We start from the raw sequence: 21,504 nt of genomic DNA, 5'->3' as shown, positions 1-21,504 counted from the left end.
ACATTTTTTCTGATGAAATATCTGAAGCAACTGTAAAGTGACTGAAAATTAACGTCAAAGCATACGTTGTGAGAGTGGTGACATGACATTTGCTCCTGTGACAATTGCTCTGGTCTTATTTTCTCCAAGGACCTAGGGTTAGGGTTGTGAAAGGGTTTTAGGTTTAGTTTGAAGTGAGAATTAGGGATAGGATTAGGGTTATGTTTATAGGTAGAATGTATGTTTGGCTTAGCGTGCCAATATTTCATGGGAGCAACTGTTGAAGGAGCATATGCCATGGAACTGGTAAGTGTAGAGTTTATGAAATAATTACATGAACAATATTATGACTTCCAGATGATTAAGTGAGATATCTGCTCAAACCATACAGTACTGCATTCTAAAATGTCACTTACAGCAGAATACATGCCACAAATACCTAAAGCAAGTCAAACTGCAGTGATCATTAATCAGTTTGTTATCAAGTTTATTCTAAAAGACACAATGCTCTTGACATCTGCATAGACTTGAGATCATGCTTGTTTGCCCATGTAAAGAGGCACCAGGCCTTTGCAAACAGACTGATCTTACTGGCACAGAACAGTGCACTGAGATATGAGATAAAAAATCACAATCATTTCATAAATTCAAAAAGAATCACAATTTTCTTTCTGTATTGAAACTTCTTTAAAATTTTAAGAAAACAGTTGAACAATTATCCACAGACAATCCGTAATACTATAACCAAATCTTCATATCAGAGGCTGCCAAAGAGCAACTTTAGAATGAAATTCAAGAGAATAAATACTAAATACAATATATGCAATTCTAATCTTTATGTCAATTAAAATTTAGAACTTACAATAACATCTTGAAAAACATTTCCTGCCAAGTCTTACCGGGGACATTACTCCTACAAGCATTTTTTAACAACAGATCTATTGAGTATAGCGCTCACTTGGACAAGACAATATCCTCTGTAAATGGCTTATAAACTGACATACTAAAGATATTCCTGCAGGCTATGAGGCTATGTCAAGATAAAACTGAAAGAAATACACATTTAAACAAGTGTAGCCTGTATTTTCCATTGACAATTTGAATGCTTATTCTTGAAGCTGCACCCCTCTCTATGAATCAAATGAAAATATCCTGCAGTAATTCATAAATAACCTTATTCTTCCAGTTTCACACAAATTGAGCTCTAGTTCCTCACAGTATAAAAGTACAACCACTTTTTTTCTTTCACCTGGGAAATTTTTTTAAATCAGGAACACACACTGGACATGAATTCTTCAAATGACCAGTTTTCTTTCAGATAGGAAATTTTCATGAAGGAACATACACTGGACATGAAAACATTGGCAATGACTGTAACTCACTTGTGCCTGTGACTCATGTGAGCCAAAAAGGGCAGTACTTCAGAATAAGAGAAGATGACCGTCTTGAGGCTTTTGTAAGACAAAAACTTCAAGGCATTCAAACCAAACTCTGATTTCCTTCATTTGTTGTTTCAACAGTTTAACTCACTAGTAACATTCCATTGCAAATAGACTGATAATACTTGCAGGAGTGACTCCCTTCTAAATTGTTCATGAGATGATTTTGCATCATCATAACTTCTTCCCCTTCTGGCATGGCAGTCCAGTCTGTAAGATGGCTGACATGAGGATCTTGTCTTGCAGAGCAAACTCAACCTCCTTCTCATTCAATTTCAGTGACATCTAAAGATAGAAAGGAGGTAATATAAACAAATAACATTATCCTTTGAAATGATGTGTAAAGACAGTGATCTGCTCAGAATACAAGCAAGAAGTGAGAAGAAATTAATCCAAGGACTCAATGTGTCCACAATAACACCATTATTAGTAAAACCCTCATCGTGTACTGCATTGTAACAAACTGTCATTCTTAAATGGGGATTCAAAATGTGAAATTGTGAACAGGGAGAGCTAACTATCTTTGGTAATTGTAAAATGATAAGAGAAACAGAAAAAATATGTACAGGGTACTGCATAATGAAAGGGTCTCACAAAAGAGCTGGAAATGAAAGAGTTACAGAAACTGATCTGCAAAATGAAAAGATGTACAGAGGTGCTGAGAATCACAGGGTTATCAAAAGGGTACTGCCAAATCAAAAACGCCTACAAAAGCTGGGAATGAAGGGAATGTCATGTAGAAACTGTTCTGCAAAACAAAAAAGTGAGAAAAGAAACTTTCTGCAAAATTATATAGCATACAGAGACACTGGTTATGAAAGGGTCATTAAAAGGGTTCTATCAAACAAAAGGGTCTATAAGTATAACAAGAAGATGGAAATGTACAATTTAGGCCCCAATTCAGATCCCCACTCCCAAAAGGCCCTAAGGGAGTCTGCCTGGATCCGCCATGGACAAACCTGAAATTGCAGTCACCAATATACTTACTCATAGCAGCAACCTATTGAGCTCCATCACTTCTGGTTCTACAGGAGAAGATTTTTAAAAATTCCTCAATTTGAGGGGGGGGGGGGGGTATGGTGCCCATTTAAACAATCAAAATCCTATCCCCTAAGGATGCTACCTGCCCAGTTTGGTGAAAATCTGTTATGGGGTTTTCCAGAAGAAAATGAAAATGTAAAAGTTTATGCATGCCAGACACTGGACGACGAATGACTGCAATATAATCACTTCAGCCTTTGCCTCAAGTGAGGTGAAAAAGCCCAAAAGATATGCAGAAACAGATGAATTGAGAACCATAGAAAGTTTGTCCCTACCTTGCTTTGTCTTGCATCTTTAGATTTCTTCACTGTCAGAACTCCCCTGGTCTCAATCAGTTGGCACAGTGACAGGAACTCAGACTGATCAACAGGAACCACTTGACGACTGTTACAAATCTGTCGGTAGGTGTCATGAACCTGCAAAATGGAAGCACAGACAAACACTTGCGTGAGGATGCAAGACTTTGTGTTTCCATTACATGAAATAGCGAAAACCTCACTGCTAATTCTGATTACACATTCAAGGCTTATCCTAATTTGTTAGCATTTGTACTTCTGCAACCTAATGAAAAATATCATTAATCATTTTTGTAATCTCCATGTAAATGTAAACACTTCCATCTGGAAACAGGTGTATCAGCCTTTACTGTATATGGGATGATATAATTCTAGGATAACAAATTGGACATTCCAGTTGTTATTTGAAAACCTTTTCTATTAGTAAAGTTTTTTTTTTTCTTGTTACATATCACCGATCTCTTTCAATTCTTGCTGTATTCTAAACATTTTGGTTCAGGTATATGATAATGATGTACTAGTACATGTAATATTGATGCTAGTGTTCAGATGTCCAAGTGCACTTCTCTAAGCTGTGTATGCACTTGGAGGAAGTATCATGTGTCATTGTATATGCCATACATTTTGCGGGGTTCTTATTTTCACAAATTTTGTGAGTCAGGTACTATTTGCAAATTTAACAACGAGCAAAAATAGCTCTCATCCAAAAATGTCTGCCATGTACACACATAACTTCTCCTTTCATTACTGTACTCTACAATCAGAAATTTAACAACAGAAGGTGAAAAGGGTTCTGGAGAGAACATGATGGGAACCTGTAACATCACCATGATATACTAAATCCTTGAAGAAAATTTAAAACCGCCATCACAATGAAACAATAAATTCATGATGGACAGACGACCTGCTCCAAAAATCTGTTACCATTGCAGGAAATAAAAAAAGTCATTTGTGGAATTCATTGAATATTGAATAGCTCTCCCTGAACATCATGGATTAGCACTTAAGATCTTGTTCATGTAAAATTCATCTCTGCTTCACTTGCAGTTAAAAGGGAACTATAATGCAGATATTCACAAAAGATGTACCATGTTAATGACAACTGAATTTCTTGGCACATATTGAAACAATTATCAATTTTGAAATAATTATCAATTATCACAATTTAATCAGCTATGTATATTTTGATGAGTGCATTTGTCCCAATGTGAGATTGGTGTTATAACACTTTTCTGAAAGATAGGAGGTGAGAGAGAGGTTTACATTGATCCCTGTGGAAGAAAAAAAAATATCCCTGTGTCACATTTTGATAAAATTCAAAGGACTCAGGAATAATATATATATATATATAAAACACTTATATTGCATGCATTATCCTGTTCACTATCTACAGAGAAAATCTAAGGGTGTTTCAGAGGAATCATTTGCAAATGAGAACTACTCCCTTAAATTATCATATCAGTACTTAATACAAACAAATATTTACTTACCTTCCCTAGTGTGACCTCTCGGCCTTTGCCTTCCTTGACCATTAGTAACATGGTACAAATGACCAGCTTCTGCTGCATGGGGAAGCTCTGAGGTTGACCATTGCTTGCTGATGTCATGCCTGACCCATACACATCATTGATCACGGAGGAGACCTGGAGAAGGCCCACTTTCTTTGGGAGTTTGGTCAGGGACTTTTTAGGAGACTTCTTGGAGGACTTCTGGGGTGAAGAGGTAGGCAGCTTCCTTGGGGATCCTGCTTTGGAACAAGAGAGGCATCATGCCATATTGGTAACATGTATAACAGATATATATTGTTTATATGTATATAATTTGTGCATGGGGGGAATATATATTATCTAATACCAAAAACTAATCATTATTCTGGGAGGGCTAAAGCAAATGCTGGTGAGACACAGTATTAATTTGGTGGTTTATAAGTCACACATAAAGACTTGAAAAGTCCCTTGTTTTCTAGTTTACCTGGTTAGTTGGGTGTTTGTTTTTTTTAAAGAAAACAGTGAAACTATGATTGGAAAGCAAAACATTGGTGATCCATAATAGTGGGTTTAGATGCAATTTCAAGATGATAGAACTTAGCCTTTCTACTTTTGAGTGCTATACATCTACCATGTTTATAGATAAAAGAGTGCTTTGCTTACCGACTGGTTTTAGAACTGTTTGACTTCTGACATCTGCCTCCACTATTTCCACAGCTCTCCTGTAAAGCAACATCAATGACAATCACTTAGAAAGAAGAAACACTAGATGGCACAACTCTACATAGGCCAACTTCTTTGGTGGCTGCAACTTGATGAAATTGATGAAAAAGTCCTTATGGGATGCAGTGCACATAAACAAAATAAAGGCATTTCGACAGGATTTGTGTGCCTTAAATACATCTTGTGTGGTGGAATAAAAGACATTGCTGCATATGAACACAGTGTGCATTCTTTAACACAAGAGAACACAAGAGGACAACACCTTTCAACATGAGAGGATTCAGTTAGAGATGACATGCTTTCTAAAGCATTGTGGTCAAATTGCAAGTTTGGGCAAAGTCAGTCATGGAGGGTTCTGCAAGTTTCCCCAACACGAAAGAGCTCTTAGGTTAAACCCATCCTATTCAGCTTTAGCTGAACACACCCTCAACACAAGACACAAAATAATGGATTGAATGATGCCACGATACAAGCCTTTGAAAGGAATTCTTGGCCAAGAAAAGTAAAAGAGTCCATCTGGATTAAGAGGATCAAGCCCACACTCAATAGGGACTCGGGGTACACGTGCATAGTCTAGTGTATTGCTTAACTGTGACACAAATTGTGTTGTTTAATCAGTAAGGAAGAAACTTTGCTGTAACTTGTCATGCTTTTTTATCAGCATTCAGATAATTTCTATAAACTTGACTCTATTGTATGTCAGCCATTCAAATCAAGTATAACAATGTACCTTAGTCCAACTGGAAGGCCACAATGACAGTAGGGATTACAATTACAGAGTTGACACTGAGTATAAAGCTTACAGCAAATGGAAACATGCTTTCCCCCAGCATACACACCAAATTTGACCTTCATAGCTTGAATGGTTTATTTTGATACAAAAATGAGTGGTTACCATGGCAACACATTTTCCTTAAACTAACACATTGGCGTCTTGCAAAACTGCACTTCTAGATCACGATACATACTAAATTTGACTTTAATTGCTTGAATGATGGAAAAGTTATTCGATCTGCAAGGTTTTGGTAAAATTGTGGTTACCATGGCAACTGTTTGTGTGACAAACACAAAAAGTATGTGTTCCACATCTATACTTCAGGGCCATAATGCCTACCAAATTTGGTTTCAATTGCTTGAAAATTGTGGAAGAACTTCACTCCACAAGATTAAAAAAAAATGCGGTTACCATAGCAACGCATTGTCCGATACAAATACAAAGGACATTTTGCAAAACTACACTTAAAGAGCATCATATACACCGAATTACAGGGAACTGTCATATCAAAGGGCCTAAAAAATAGCTGGGAATGAAAGGGATATTGAAATTTTTTTTGCAAAACGAAAGGGTACACCGAGGTTCAGAGAATAATTTGTAAATGCTTGGAATGAAAGGGTTATTAAAAATTTTCTGCACAATGAAAGGGTGCACAGAGGTCCAGAGAATAAAGGGGTTAACCAAAATATTCTGCCAAATCAAAGGGCCTACAAAATATCGGGCAATGAAAGGGTTATTGAAACTTCTGCAAAATTAAAGGGTGCACAGAGGTTCTGATAATAAAGGGGTTAATTCAAGGCAACTGTCATATCAAATGGCCTACAAAATAGCTGGGAATGAAAGGGTTATAAAAAAATATCAAAGGGCCTACAAAATAGTTGGGATTGAAAGGGTTATTGAAACTTCTGCAAAATTAAAGGGTGCACAGAGATTTTGAGAATAAAGGGGTTGATTCAAGGGAACTGTCATATCAAAGGGCCTACAAAATAGCTGGGAATGAAAGGGTTATAAAAAATTATCAAAGGGCCTACAAAATAGTTGGGATTGAAAGGGTTATTGAAACTGTTCGGCAAAATGAAAGGTGGAACAGAGGTTCTGAGAATAAAGGGGTTAATTAAAGGGAACTATCATATCAAAGAGCCTACAAAATAGCTGGGAATGAAAGGGTTATTTAAATTTTTTTGTAAAATGAAAGGGTATACAGAGGTTCAGAGAATAAAGGGGTTAACCAGATGTACTGCCACATCAAAGGGCCTACAAAATATCTGGGAATGAAAGGGTTATTGAAACTTCTGCAAAATTAGAGGGTGCACAGAGGTTCTGATATTAAAGGGGTTAATTCAAGGCAACTGTCATATCAAATGGCCTACAAAATAGCTGGGAATGAAAGGGTTATAAACAATTATCAAAGGGCCTACAAAATAGTTGGGATTGAAAGGGTTATTGAAAGTGTTCGGCAAAAATTAAAGGGTGCAAAGAGATTTTGAATATAAAGGGGTTGATTCAAGGGAACTGTCATATCAAAGGGCTTACAAGATAGCTGGGAATGAAAGGGTTATTGAAACTTCTGCAAAATTAAAGGGTGCAGAGAGGTTCTGATAGTAAAGGGGTTAATTCAAGGCAACTGTCATATCAAATGGCCTACAAAATAGCTGGGAATGAAAGGGTTATAAACAATTATCAAAGGGCCTACAAAATAGTTGGGATTGAAAGGGTTATTGAAACTTCTGCAAAACTAAAGGGTGCACAGAGGTTCTGATAATAAAGGGGTTAATTCAAGGCAACTGTCATATCAAATGGCCTACAAAATAGCTGGGAATGAAAGGGTTATAAAAAATTATCAAAGGGCCTAGGCACAAAATAGTTGGGATTGAAAGGGTTATTGAAACTGTTCGGCAAAATGAAAGGTGGAACAGAGGTTCTGAGAATAAAGGGGTTAATTAAAGGGAACTATCATATCAAAGAGCCTACAAAATAGCTGGGAATGAAAGGGTTATTTAAAATTTTTTTGTAAAATGAAAGGGTATACAGAGGTTCAGAGAATAAAGGGGTTAACCAGATGTACTGCCACATCAAAGGGCCTACAAAATATCTGGGAATGAAAGGGTTATTGAAACTCCTGCAAAATTAGAGGGTGCACAGAGGTTCTGATATTAAAGGGGTTAATTCAAGGCAACTGTCATATCAAATGGCCTACAAAATAGCTGGGAATGAAAGGGTTATAAAAAATTATCAAAGGGCCTACAAAATAGTTGGGATTGAAAGGGTTATTGAAAGTGTTCGGCAAAATGAAAGGTTGCACAGAGGTTCTGAGAATAAAGGGGTTAATTAAAGGGAACTATCATATCAAAGAGCCTACAAAATAGCTGGGAATGAAAGGGTTATTTATATTTTTTTTTTAAATGAAAGAGTATACAGAGGTTCAGAGAATAAAGGCGTTAACCAAATGTTCTGCCAAATCAAAGGGCCTACAAAATAGGTGGGATTGAAAGGGTTATTGAAAGTGTTTGGCAAAATGAAAGGTTGCACAGAGGTTCTGGGAATAAAGAGGTTGACCAGATGTACGGCAACATCAAAGGGCCTACAAAATAGGTAGGATTGAAAGGGTTATTAAAACTGTTCTGAAAAATAAAACAGTGCACAGAGGTTCCGAGAATATAGGGGTTAATTCAAGGGAACTGTCATATCAAAGGGTCTACAAAATAGCTGGGAATGAAAGGGTTATTAAAAATTTTCCTTAAAACGAAAGTGTATGCAGAGGTTCAGAGAATAAAGGGGTTAATTACAGGGAACTGTCATATCAAAGGGGCTACAAAATAGCTGGGAATGAAAGGGTTATTGGAAATTTTCCGGAAAATGAAAGCGTGCACAAATGTTCTGGGTAAAGAGGGGTTAACCAGATGTACTACCACATCAAAGGGCATATTAAAAATAGCTGGGATTGAAAGGGGGATTGAAAGGGGGATTGAAAGGGTTATTGAAATTGCTGCAAAATTAAAGGGTGCACTGGGGTTTTGAGAATAAAGGGGTTAATTCAAGGGAACTGTCATATCAAATGGCCTACAAAATTGCTGGGGATGAAAGGATTATCAAAAATTTTCCGCAAAATAAAAGTGTATACAGAGGATCAGAGAATAAAGGGGTTAACTACAGGGAACTGTCATATCATAGGGCCTACAAAATAGCTGGGAATGAAAGGGTTATTGGAAATTTTCTGGAAAATGAAAGCGTGCACAAAGGTTCTGGGTAAAGAGGGGTTAACCAGATGTACTGCCACATCAAAGGGCATACAAAATAGCTGGGATTCAAAGGGTTATTGAAACTGCTGCAAAACTAAAGGGTGCACTGGGGTTTTGAGAATAAAGGGGTTAATTCAAGGGAACTGTCATATCAAGTGGCCTACAAAATGGCTGGGGATGAAAGGGTTATCAAAAATTTTCCGCAAAATAGAAGTGTATTCAGAGGTTCAGAGAATAAAGTGGTTAATTACAGGGAACTGTGATATTAATGGGCCTACAAATAGCTGGGAATGAAAGGGTTATCAATAATTTTCCTGCAAAATAAAAGTGTATACAGAGGTTCAGAGAACAAAGGGGTTAACCAAATGTTCTGCCAAATCAAAGGGCCTACAAAATAGCTGGGATTGAATGGGTTAGTGGAAATTTTCTGGAAAATTAAACTGCGCACAGAGGTTCAGAGGATAAAGGGGTTAATCAGATGTACTGCAACATCAAAGGGTTTACAAAATAGGTGGGATTGAAAGGGTTATTGAAACTGTTCGGCAAAATGAAAGGTTGCATAGAGGTTCTGAGAATAAAGGGGTTAATTAAAGGGAACTATCATATCAAAGAGCCGACAAAATAGCTGGGAATGAAAGGGTTATTTATATATTTTTTTTAAATGAAAGAGTATACAGAGGTTCAGAGAATAAAGGCGTTAACCAAATGTTCTGCCAAATCAAAGGGCCTACAAAATAGGTGGGATTGAAAGGGTTATTGAAACTGTTCGGCAAAATGAAAGGTTGCACAGAGGTTCTGAGAATAAAGGGTTTAATTAAAAGGGACTGTCATATCAAAGGGCCTACAAATTAGCTGGGAATGAAAGGGTTATTTAAAATTTTCTGTAAAATGAAAGGGTATACAGAGGTTCAGAGAATAAAGGGGTTAACCAAATGGTCTGCCAAATCAAAGGGCCTACAAAATAGGTGGGATTGAAAGGGTTATTGAAACTGTTCGGCAAAATGAAAGGTTGAACAGAGGTTCTGATAATAAAGGGGTTAATTAAAGGGAACTATCATATCAAAGAACCTACAAAATAGCTGGGAATGAAAGGGTTATTTAATTTTTTTTTTGTAAAATGAAAGGGTATACAGACGTTCAGAGAATAAAGGGGTTAACCAGATGTACTGCCACATCGAAGGGCCTACAAAATATCTGGGAATGAAAGGGTTATTGAAACTTCTGCAAAATTAGAGGGTGCACAGAGGTTCTGATAATAAAGGGGTTAATTCAAGGCAACTGTCATATCAAATGGCCTACAAAATAGCTGGGAATGAAAGGGTTATGAAAAATTATCAAAGGGTCTACAAAATAGTTGGGATTGAAAGGGTTATTGAAACTGTTCAGCAGAATGAAAGGTTGCACAGAGGCTCTGAGAATAAAGGGGTTAATTAAAGGGAACTATCATATCAAAGAGCCTACAAAATAGTTGGGAATGAAAGGGTTATTTAATTTTTTTTTTTTTTGTAAAATGAAAGGGTATACATAGGTTCAGAGAATAAAGGGGTTAACGAGATGTACTGCCACATCAAAGGGCCTAAAAAATAGTTGGGATTGAAAGGGTTATTGAAACTTCTGCAAAATTAAAGGGTGCACAGAGGTTCTGGGAATAAAGAGGTTGACCAGATGTACGGCAACATCAAAGGGTCTACAAAATAGCTGGGAATGAAAGGGTTATTAAAAAACCTACGAAATAGGTGGGATTGAAAGGGTTATTGAAACTGTTCAGCAAAATGAAAGGTTGCACAGAGGTTCTGAGAATAAAGGGGTTAATTAAAGGGAACTGTCATATCAAAGGGCCTAGAAATTAGCTGGGAATGAAAGGGTTATTTAAAATTTTCTGTAAATTGAAAGGGTATACAGAGGTTCAGAGAATAAAGGGGTTAACCAGATGTACTGCCACATCACAGGGCCTACAAAAATAAAAGTGTATGCAGAGGTTCAGAGAACAAAGGGGTTAACCAAATGTTCTGCCAAATCAAAGGGCCTACAAAGTAGCTGGGATTGAATGGGTTAGTGGAAATTTTCTGGAAAATTAAACTGCGCACAGAGGTTCAGAGGATAAAGGGGTTAATCAGATGTACCGCAACATCAAAGGGTCTACAAAATAGGTGGGATTGAAAGGGTTATTGAAACTGTTCGGCAAAATGAAAGGTTGCACAGAGGTTCTGAGAATAAAGGGGTTAATTAAAGGGAACTATCATATCAAAGAGCCGACAAAATAGCTGGGAATGAAAGGGTTATTTCAGGGTTCTCGCCAGGAATTTCTTCACGCTTGTCGGCATTTATGCGCGCTGTTCTGGGGGTGGGTACGGGGGGTTCCCCCTCCCGCGCGAAGCGCGGAAGCCTTCGCTAATGCTCAATACAACACAGATGAATCGCCGCTAAAATGCCACTAAATGCGACATTTTCACGGAGATGTAATGAACGTTGTGAGGGGCATATTCTCACAGACACAATGCAGAAACTCCATACATTTTGTTAGCGGCAGTTCCTAAATAATAAATGAAAGAGAAGTAGGTGCCGATGGTGGAGGTTCCGATTTCTTTTAGGCCTTTCCTGTTTCACTGTTGCAATAATTAGCCGTCTCTGAATCGCAACTACGCGCGCCGTGTTGCTTTCTCGCCGTCTGCTCGACCACGTGGTAGGCCTATTGCATGCAGATGCGCGAGAAGCGATCGAGAACTTTCGGGACATGGTTGCACTTTCCTTTCTGGGTATACTGCGGTAGTTTGGCCGTGACATCAAAGAGATATCATACAAAAATGTAATGATGGTCATTATTCCGAAGGTTTGTTTAATCATAAAATGAAACGATTTTATGAGTACTTCGAAGGTTTGTAATCGAAAACAACAACAACACCAAAGGTCGGTACTACAGATGAATGTTCAAAATAAAACTGATTTCGTTCGAAGATTAACAAACATTTCTTATTTTTTATTTTCCGATCAACGAACCTTCAGAAAGGAATCTATCATCTATCATCGTGATTGCTTCAGAATAAGAAAACACCCTTTTGGGGCCGTTGTTGTATTCCGAAATTATACTGGCAGAACATTCGAAATAACAAAACTGATTTCGTTTGGATATAAACGAATATTTTCTCCTTTATAATTTTTCTATTAACGGTCATTCAGAATTAAGAATGTAGAGTATTATTTTGCCATTATTCTTTCGGAGTAACGAACCCTGAGGGTAAGAAAACTGTAGTAACCGTTTTCATTTCTTCTTTATCGTTTTCCGATTAACGATCGTTCAGAATTAAGAATCTAAAGTATTATATCGTTATTCTTTCGCAGTAACGAACCTTCAGAGTAAAAGAAAACTGTAACCGTTTTGGGGCCGTCGTTTTATTCTGAAATTTCACTGACGGAAACGTTCGAAATAACAAAACTGATTTCGTTGTGAAATGAACGGACATTTTTTAAAATCATTTTTGGATTAAGGAACCTTCAGAATAAGGAATATAGCATTATTTTTTCATTTATCTGTCGGAGTAACGAACCCTCAGAGTAAGAAAACTGCAACTGAGTGTTTTGGGGCAGTCGTTTTATTCCCAAATTTCACTGGCAAAACGTTTGAAATGACGTACTGATTTCGTTTTGAAATTTACGGACATTTTTCTTTATTCAATTTTCGGTTAACGAACCTTCAGAATAAAGAATCTACAATTTATTATTTCATCATTACTACTTCTGTCGGAATAACAGACCCTTAGAGTACGAAAACACGCTGTTTTGTGCCGTCGTTTTATTCCGAAATTTCACTGGCAGAACGTTCGAAATAACAAAACTGATTTTGTCGTGAAATGAACGGACATTTTTTCTTAATCATTTTTGGATTAACGAACCTTCAGAATAAAGAATCTAGCATCATTTTATCATTAATCTGTCGGAGTAACGAAAAAAAAAAAAAATCTTGGTGGCGATAACTGATGCTGGTGTAGAGAAAAACAAAGACAGCTCGCTCAAAAGATGCTTCCTTCTTTCAGTTTATTTTCTCCCCAGTCATTCCTATCGTTCTCCTCCCATGAACCCCTGCCATGCAGGGACGATGAACAAAACAAAATGTTACCGATGCTGCAATGAAAAAAAAAAGAAGAAGAAAGAAACACGTCCTCAAAGCAAATTATCTACACTTTTCAAGTTGAACAAATTGATGTTCGTAATGAAGACTAAAAAAAAGCACGACCTCAAGCAGTGGGGAAACTTGATATCATGGCTTGTGGAAATTTCCATGAAATTTCCACGAAAGCCAGGTGTCAGATAAAGAATGTCGCGCGTACTGCCACCTTGCTTCAGTGGTCGTAAACAGCGTGTACATAGCATGTAAACCAACTGGGAACATTGATGAATGATCATCATTTATTTTCTGCCCGTGAAGGCCCCCTAACCCACCTTTTAACAAACCCAAGCCAGAAGCACGTGGAGCATTACGTATACGTTGAACTTGAAAGACCATCATGACAGAATTACTATAAATTTCGGCCCGGAGAAGGAAAATGGAATATTCACGAATGACGTTTACAAATCCATAGAAATTGAAAAGGCTAAAATGGAACGCATGGCTTTTTAGATTAAAAAAATAAATAACCCACTGAAACTACCAAAACCTAAATAACAATTTGCATTTGCCTACTCCATCGCAAGTTCTTTTTTCTTTTCTTTTTTTAACGAAAAATGGAGTTAATTTTCTCTCTGCGGCAATGCTTTGAACGCATCTAATTTTGCGTCATTGCCGATGGCCAGCTTCCTAAAGAATTGATACGAATCCTTTCAAATATACGAAACAAAGTCTAAAGATCCTGGATCCTGGCGGTGAATTTCGGTGGTATTATAAATCCTGCTCACTATCAAAATTTAATCATCTGTTCATTGCGCCATTTTACCAACCAACTGTTCCTGAAAATTTCATCCTAATCTGTTCCCAAATTTTGACTTATTTTGCGAAAAAAGAGACAGACAGGCAGACAAACTAACAAACAAACAAAAGCAGCCAAAAAAAAAAAATACAACCTTTGGCGGAGGGGGGCATGCATTTCATATCGTTTGTTTTTGCGTAACCCGACAACAAGCGTGACAACAAGCGAGCACGTGTCAGCCTTCCTCAGCCTCCTTCGGCCTCCAACCCTCTCTTTCCGTCCTCTCTCTCCCTCTCACAATACACTGTACCGTTGTACACGCACAGGCGGCTGTAAGTGGCCGGCTGGGTGCTTGTGCATGTGTGTGTGGATCCCAAATCAGAGCGCATGTGAGTGAGCAAGTGTGTGATGTGGTGTGTATCAGCAGGGAGGTGAGACCTCCCTGGTATCAGCTAGTACGTCGCTCTGTTGAGCCGCGTTGTTGTGATAGGTGCGATGACTGCGTGGGTAAATTTTTGCACTTGTATAAGTATGTAAACTGCTGCTGCTTTCAACATCTAGCTTCTTTTCTAGCCAGATAATAAAGACTGAAAAAGGCGAGAAATTGGTCCGAACTTAGCTCGTCAAGCAAGTTACCCTTGTCGGCAAGTTCACGCGTGGTGTTACCCTTGTCGGCAAGTTTTACCCTTGTCTGCAATTGCTTCTTCAAACCGCACGCTTGTCGGGGCCGACAAGGGTGATATACGCTGGCGAGATCCCTGTATTTATATATTTTTTTAAAATGAAAGAGTATACAGAGGTTCAGAGAATAAAGGCGTTAACCAAATGTTCTGCCAAATCAAAGGGCCTTCAAAATAGGTGGGATTGAAAGGGTTATTGAAACTGTTCGGCAAAATGAAAGGTTGAACAGAGGTTCTGAGAATAAAGGGTTTAATTAAAGGGGACTGTCATATCAAAGGGCCTACAAATTAGCTGGGAATGAAAGGGTTATTTAAAATTTTCTGTAAAATGAAAGGGTATACAGAGGTTCAGAGAATAAAGGGGTTAACCAAATGGTCTGCCAAATCAAAGGGCCTACAAAATAGGTGGGATTGAAAGGGTTATTGAAACTGTTCGGCGAACTGAAAGGTTGCACAGAGGTTCTGAGAATAAAGGGGTTAATTAAAGGAAACTGTCATCAAAGGGCCTCCACTGCTGCTGCTTTCAACATCTAGCTTCTTTTCTAGCCAGATAATAAAGACTGAAAAAGGCGAGAAATTGGTCCGAACTTAGCTCGTCAAGCAAGTTACCCTTGTCGGCAAGTTCACGCGTGGTGTTACCCTTGTCGGCAAGTTTTACCCTTGTCTGCAATTGCTTCTTCAAACCGCACGCTTGTCGGGGCCGACAAGGGTGATATACGCTGGCGAGATCCCTGTATTTATATATTTTTTTAAAATGAAAGAGTATACAGAGGTTCAGAGAATAAAGGCGTTAACCAAATGTTCTGCCAAATCAAAGGGCCTTCAAAATAGGTGGGATTGAAAGGGTTATTGAAACTGTTCGGCAAAATGAAAGGTTGAACAGAGGTTCTGAGAATAAAGGGTTTAATTAAAGGGGACTGTCATATCAAAGGGCCTACAAATTAGCTGGGAATGAAAGGGTTATTTAAAATTTTCTGTAAAATGAAAGGGTATACAGAGGTTCAGAGAATAAAGGGGTTAACCAAATGGTCTGCCAAATCAAAGGGCCTACAAAATAGGTGGGATTGAAAGGGTTATTGAAACTATTCGGCAGAATGAAAGGTTGAACAGAGGTTCTGAGAATAAAGGGGTTAATTAAAGGGAACTATCATATCAAAGAGCCTACAAAATAGTTGGGAATGAAAGGGTTATTTAATTTTTTTTTTTTTGTAAAATGAAAGGGTATACATAGGTTCAGAGAATAAAGGGGTTAACGAGATGTACTGCCACATCAAAGGGCCTAAAAAATAGTTGGGATTGAAAGGGTTATTGAAACTTCTGCAAAATTAAAGGGTGCACAGAGTTTCTGGGAATAAAGAGGTTGACCAGATGTACGGCAACATCAAAGGGTCTACAAAATAGCTGGGAATGAAAGGGTTATTAAAAAACCTACGAAATAGGTTGGATTGAAAGGGTTATTGAAACTGTTCGGCAAAATGAAAGGTTGCACAGAGGTTCTGAGAATAAAGGGGTTAATTAAAGGGAACTGTCATATCAAAGGGCATACAAATTAGCTGGGAATGAAAGGGTTATTTAAAATTTTCTGTAAATTGAAAGGGTATACAGAGGTTCAGAGAATAAAGGGGTTAACCAGATGTACTGCCACATCACAGGGCCTACAAAAATAAAAGTGTATGCAGAGGTTCAGAGAACAAAGGGGTTAACCAAATGTTCTGCCAAATCAAAGGGCCTACAAAGTAGCTGCGATTGAATGGGTTAGTGGAAATTTTCTGGAAAATTAAACTGCGCACAGAGGTTCAGAGGATAAAGGGGTTAATCAGATGTACCGCAAAATCAAAGGGTCTACAAAATAGGTGGGATTGAAAGGGTTATTGAAACTGTTCGGCGAACTGAAAGGTTGCACAGAGGTTCTGAGAATAAAGGGGTTAATTAAAGGGAACTATCATATCAAAGAGCCTAAAAAATAGCTGGGAATGAAAGGGTTTTTTTTTTTTGTAAAATGAAAGAGTATACAGAGGTTCAGAGAATAAAGGGGTTAACCAAATGTTCTGCCAAATCAAAGGGCCTACAAAATAGGTGGGATTGAAAGGGTTATTGAAACTGTTCGGCGAACTGAAAGGTTGCACAGAGGTTCTGAGAATAAAGGGGTTAATTAAAGGAAACTGTCATCAAAGGGCCTCCAAATTAGCTGGGAATGAAAGGGTTATTTAAAATTTTCTGTAAAATCAAAGGGGATACAGAGGTTCAGAGAATAAATGGGTTAACCAGATATACTGCCACATCATAGCGCCTACAAAATATCTGGGAATGAAAGGGCTATTGAAACTTCTGCAAAATTTAAGGGTGCACAGAGGTTCTGGGAATAAAGAGGTTGACCAGATGTAGGGCAACATCAAAGGGCCTACAAAATAGGTAGGATTGAAAGGGTTATTAAAACTGTTCTGCAAAATAAAACGGTGCACAGAGGTTCCGAGAATATAGGGGTTAATTCAAGGGAACTGTCATATCAAATGGCCTACAAAATAGCTGGGAATGAAAGGGTTATAAAAAATTATCAAAGGGCCTACAAAATAGTTGGGATTGAAAGGGTTTTTGAAAGTGTTCGGCAAAATGAAAGGTTGCACAGAGGTTCTGAGAATAAAGGGGTTAATTAAAGGGAACTATCATATCAAAGAGCCTACAAAATAGCTGGGAATGAAAGGGTTATTTATTTTTTTTTTTTGTAAAATGAAAGGGTATACATAGGTTCAGAGAATAAAGGGGTTAACCAAATATTCTGCCAAATCAAAGGGCCTACAAAATAGGTGGGATTGAAAGGGTTATTGAAACTGTTCGACAATATGAAAGGTTGCACAGAGGTTCTGAGAATAAAGGGGTTAATAAAGGGAACTATCATATCAAAGACCCTAAAAAAATAGCTGGGAATGAAAGGGTTATTTATTTTTTTTGGTAAAATGAAAGAGTATACAGAGGTTCAGAGAATAAAGGGGTTAACCAAATGTTCTGCCAAATCAAAGGGCCTACAAAATAGGTGGGATTGAAAGGGTTATGAAACTGTTCAGCAAAATGAAAGGTTCCACAGAGGTTGTGAGAACAAAGGGGTTAATTAAAGGAAACTGTCATCAAAGGGCATCCAAATTAGCTGGGAATGAAAGGGTTATTTAAAATTTTCTGTAAAATCAAAGGGTATACAGAGGTTCAGAGAAAAAAGGGGTTAACCAGATGTACTGCCACATCAAAGGGCCTACAAAAATATCTGGGAATGAAAGGGTTATTGAAACTTCTGCAAAATTAGAGGGTGCACAGAGGTTCTGATAATAAAGGGGTTAATTCAAGGCAACTGTAATATCAAATGGCCTACAAAATAGCTGGGAATGAAAGGGTTATAAAAAATTATCAAAGGGCCTACAAAATAGTTGGGATTGAAAGGGTTATTGAAAGTGTATGGCAAAATGAAAGGTTCCACAGAGGTTCTGAGAATAATGGGGTTAATTAAAGGGAACTATCATGTCAAAGGGCCTAAAATTAGCTGGGAATGAAAGGGTTATTTGAAATTTTCTGTAAAATGAAAGGGTATACAGAGGTTCAGAGAATAAAGGGGTTAATTAAAGGGAACTATCATATCAAAGGGCCTACAAATTAGCTGGGAATGAAAGGGTTATTTAAAATTTTCTGTAAAATGACAGGGTATACAGAGGTTCAGAGAATAAAGGGGTTAACCAAATGTTCTGCCAAATCAAAGGGACTACAAAATAGTTGGGATTGAAAGGGTTTTTGAAACTGTTCGGCAAAACGAAAGGTTGCACAGAGGTTCAGAGGATAAAGGGGTTAATTAAAGGGAACTATCATATCAAAGAGCCTACAAAATAGCTGGGAATGAAAGGGTTATTTAATTTTTTTTTTTTTGTAAAATGAAAGGGTATACATAGGTTCAGAGAATAAAGGGGTTAACCAAATATTCTGCCAAATCAAAGGGCCTACAAAATAGGTGGGATTGAAAGGGTTATTGAAACTGTTCGGCAAAATGAAAGGTTGCACAGAGGTTCTGAGAATAAAGGGGTTAGTTAAAGGGAACTATCATATCAAAGAGCCTACAAAATAGCTGGGAATGAAAGGGTTATTTAAATTCTTTTTTGTAAAATGAAACGGTATACAGAGGTTCAGAGAATAAAGGGGTTAACCAAATGTTCTGCCAAATCAAAGGGCCTATAAAATAGATGGGATTGAAAGGGTTATTGAAACTGTTCGGCAAAATGAAAGGTTGCACAGAGGTTCTGAGAATAAAGGGGTTAGTTAAAGGGAACTGTCATATCAAAGGGCCTACAAATTAGCTGGGAATGAAAGGGCAGAGGTTCAGAGAATAAAGGGGTTAACCAAATGTTCTGCCAAATCAAAGGGACTACAAAATAGGTGGGATTGAAAGGGTTATTGAAACTGTTCGGCAAATTGAAAGGTTGCACAGAGGTTCTGAGAATAAAGGGGTTAATTAAAGGGAACTATCATATCAAAGAGCCTAAAAAATAGCTGGGAATGAAAGGGTTATTTAATTTTTTTTTGTAAAATAAAAGGGTATACAGAGGTGAGAATAAAGGGGTTAATGAAATCAAAGGGCCTACAAAATAGGTGGGATTGAAAGGGTTATTGAAACTGTTCTGTTGCACAAGGTTCTGAGAATAAAGGGGTTAATTAAAGGGAACTATCATATCAAAGAGCCTAAAAAATAGCTGGGAATGAAAGGGTTATTTTTTTTTTTTGGTAAAATGAAAGAGCATACAGAGAGAGAATAAAGGGGTTCTGCCAAATCAAAGGGCCTACAAAATAGATGAAAGGGTTATTGAAACTGCCACATCAGAAGGGCCTACTGGGAAAATATCTGGGAATGAAAGGGTTGTTGAAACTTCTGGGAATGAAAGGGTTGTTGAAACAAAATTAAAGGGTGCACAGAGGTTCTGGGAATAAAGAGGTTGACCAGATGTACGGCAACATCAAAGGGCCTCCAAAATAGGTAGGATTGAAAGGGTTATTGAAATTGCTGCAAAATTAAAGGGTGCACAGAGGTTCCGAGAATATAGGGGTTAATTCAAGGGAACTGTCATATCATAGGGCCTACAAAATAGCTGGGAATGAAAGGGTTATTGGACATTTTCCTTAAAACGAAAGTGTATACAGAGGTTCAGAGAATAAAGGGGTTAATTACAGGGAACTGTCATATCAAAGGGCCTACAAATAGCTGGGAATGAAAGGGTTATTGGAAATTTTCTGGAAAATGAAAGGGTATACAGAGGTTCAGAGAATAAAGGGGTTAACCAAATGTTCTGCCAAATCAAAGGGACTACAAAATAGGTGGGATTGAAAGGGTTATTGAAACTGTTCGGCAAAATGAAAGGTTGCACAGAGGTTCTGAGAATAAAGGGGTTAATTAAAGGGAACTATCATATCAAAGAGCCTAAAAAACTAGCTGGGAATGAAAGGGTTATTTAATTTTTTTTTTTGTAAAATGAAAGGGTATACAGAGGTTCAGAGAATAAAGGGGTGTAAGGGCCTACAAAATAGGTGGGATTGAAAGGGTTATTGAAACTGTTCGGCAAAATGAAAGGTTGCACAGAGGTTCTGAGAATAAAGGGGTTAATTAAAGGAAACTGTCATATCAAAGGGCCTACAAATTAGCTGGGAATGAAAGGGTTATTTAATATTTTCTGTAAAATGAAAGGGTATACAGAGGTTCAGAGAATAAAGGGGTTAATTAAAGGGAACTATCATATCAAAGAGCCTTAAAAAATAGCTGGGAATGAAAGGGTTATTTAATTTTTTTTTTGTAAAATGAAAGGGTATACAGAGGTTCAGGGCCTACAAAATAGCTGGGATTGAATGGGTTAGTGGAAATTTTCTGGAAAATTAAACTGCGCACAGAGGTTCAGAGAGTAAAGGGGTTAATCAGATGTACTGCAACATCAAAGGGTCTACAAAACAGGTGGGATTGAAAGGGTTATTGAAACTGTTCGGTAAAATGAAAGGTTGCACAGAGGTTCTGAGAATAAAGGGGTTAATTAAAGGGAACTATCATATCAAAGAGCCTACAAAATAGTTGGGAATGAAAGGGTTATTTAATTTTTTTTTGTAAAATGAAAGGCCTACAAAATAGCTAGGAATGAAAGGGTTATTTAAAATTTTTTTTTGTAAAATGAAAGGGTATACAGAGGTTCAGAGAATAAAGGGGTTAACCAAATGTACTGCAACATCAAAGGGTCTACAAAATAGGTGGGATTGAAAGGGTTATTGAAACTGTTCTGCAAAATGAAAGGTTGCACAGAGGGTCTGAGAATAAAGGGGTTAATTAAAGGGAACTATCATATCAAAGAGCCTAAAAAATAGCTGGGAATGAAAGGGTTATTTAATTTTTTTTTTTTGGTAAAATGAAAGGGTAAACAGAGGTTCAGAGAATAAAGGGGTCAACCAAATGTTCTGCCAAATCAAAGGGCCTACAAAATAGGTGGGATTGAAAGGGTTATTGAAACTGTTCGGCAAAATGAAAGGTTGCACAGAGGTTCTGAGAATAAAGGGGTTAATTAAAGGGAACTATCATATCAAAGAGCCTAAAAAATAGCTGGGAATGAAAGGGTTATTTTTTTTTTTTTTTGGTAAAATGAAAGAGCATACAGAGGTTCAGAGAATAAAGGGGTTAACCAAATGTTCTGCCAAATCAAAGGGCCTACAAAATAGGTGGGATTGAAAGGGTTATTGAAACTGTTCGGCAAAATGAAAGGTTGCACAGAGGTTCTGAGAATAAAGGGGTTAATTAAAGGAAAATCTCATCAAAGGGCCTCCAAATTAGCTGGGAATGAAAGGGTTATTTAAAATTTTCTGTAAAATCAAAGGGTATACAGAGGTTCAGAGAATAAAGGGGTTAACCAGATGTACTGCCACATCAAAGGGCCTACAAAATA

At 37.5% G+C, this 21,504-nt stretch overlaps 1 protein-coding gene across 1 annotated transcript in view; it reads right to left on the bottom strand.

The window, feature by feature from the left end:
• Positions 1–1,592: 1,592 nt before the first annotated feature.
• The window catches only part of LOC139717017 (cell division control protein 6 homolog), a 68,923-nt gene continuing 49,011 nt past the window's right edge, over positions 1,593–21,504 (bottom strand). Inside the window, exons 10-13 of the mRNA XM_071628533.1 lie at positions 4,906–4,964; positions 4,246–4,499; positions 2,735–2,875; positions 1,593–1,703 (exon numbers count right to left, since the gene is read on the bottom strand). Of these exons, the coding sequence (XP_071484634.1) occupies positions 1,593–1,703; positions 2,735–2,875; positions 4,246–4,499; positions 4,906–4,964 (565 nt within the window). The remainder of the gene's footprint in view (positions 1,704–2,734; positions 2,876–4,245; positions 4,500–4,905; positions 4,965–21,504) is intronic.

The sequence above is a fragment of the Diadema antillarum genome, unplaced genomic scaffold (assembly GCF_040938485.1).
Source record: "Diadema antillarum isolate AM-2024a unplaced genomic scaffold, OU_Dant_1.0 scf00000071, whole genome shotgun sequence".
Lineage (NCBI taxonomy): Eukaryota > Metazoa > Echinodermata > Echinoidea > Diadematoida > Diadematidae > Diadema > Diadema antillarum.
This window is presented reverse-complemented; position numbering and strand designations above follow the sequence as displayed.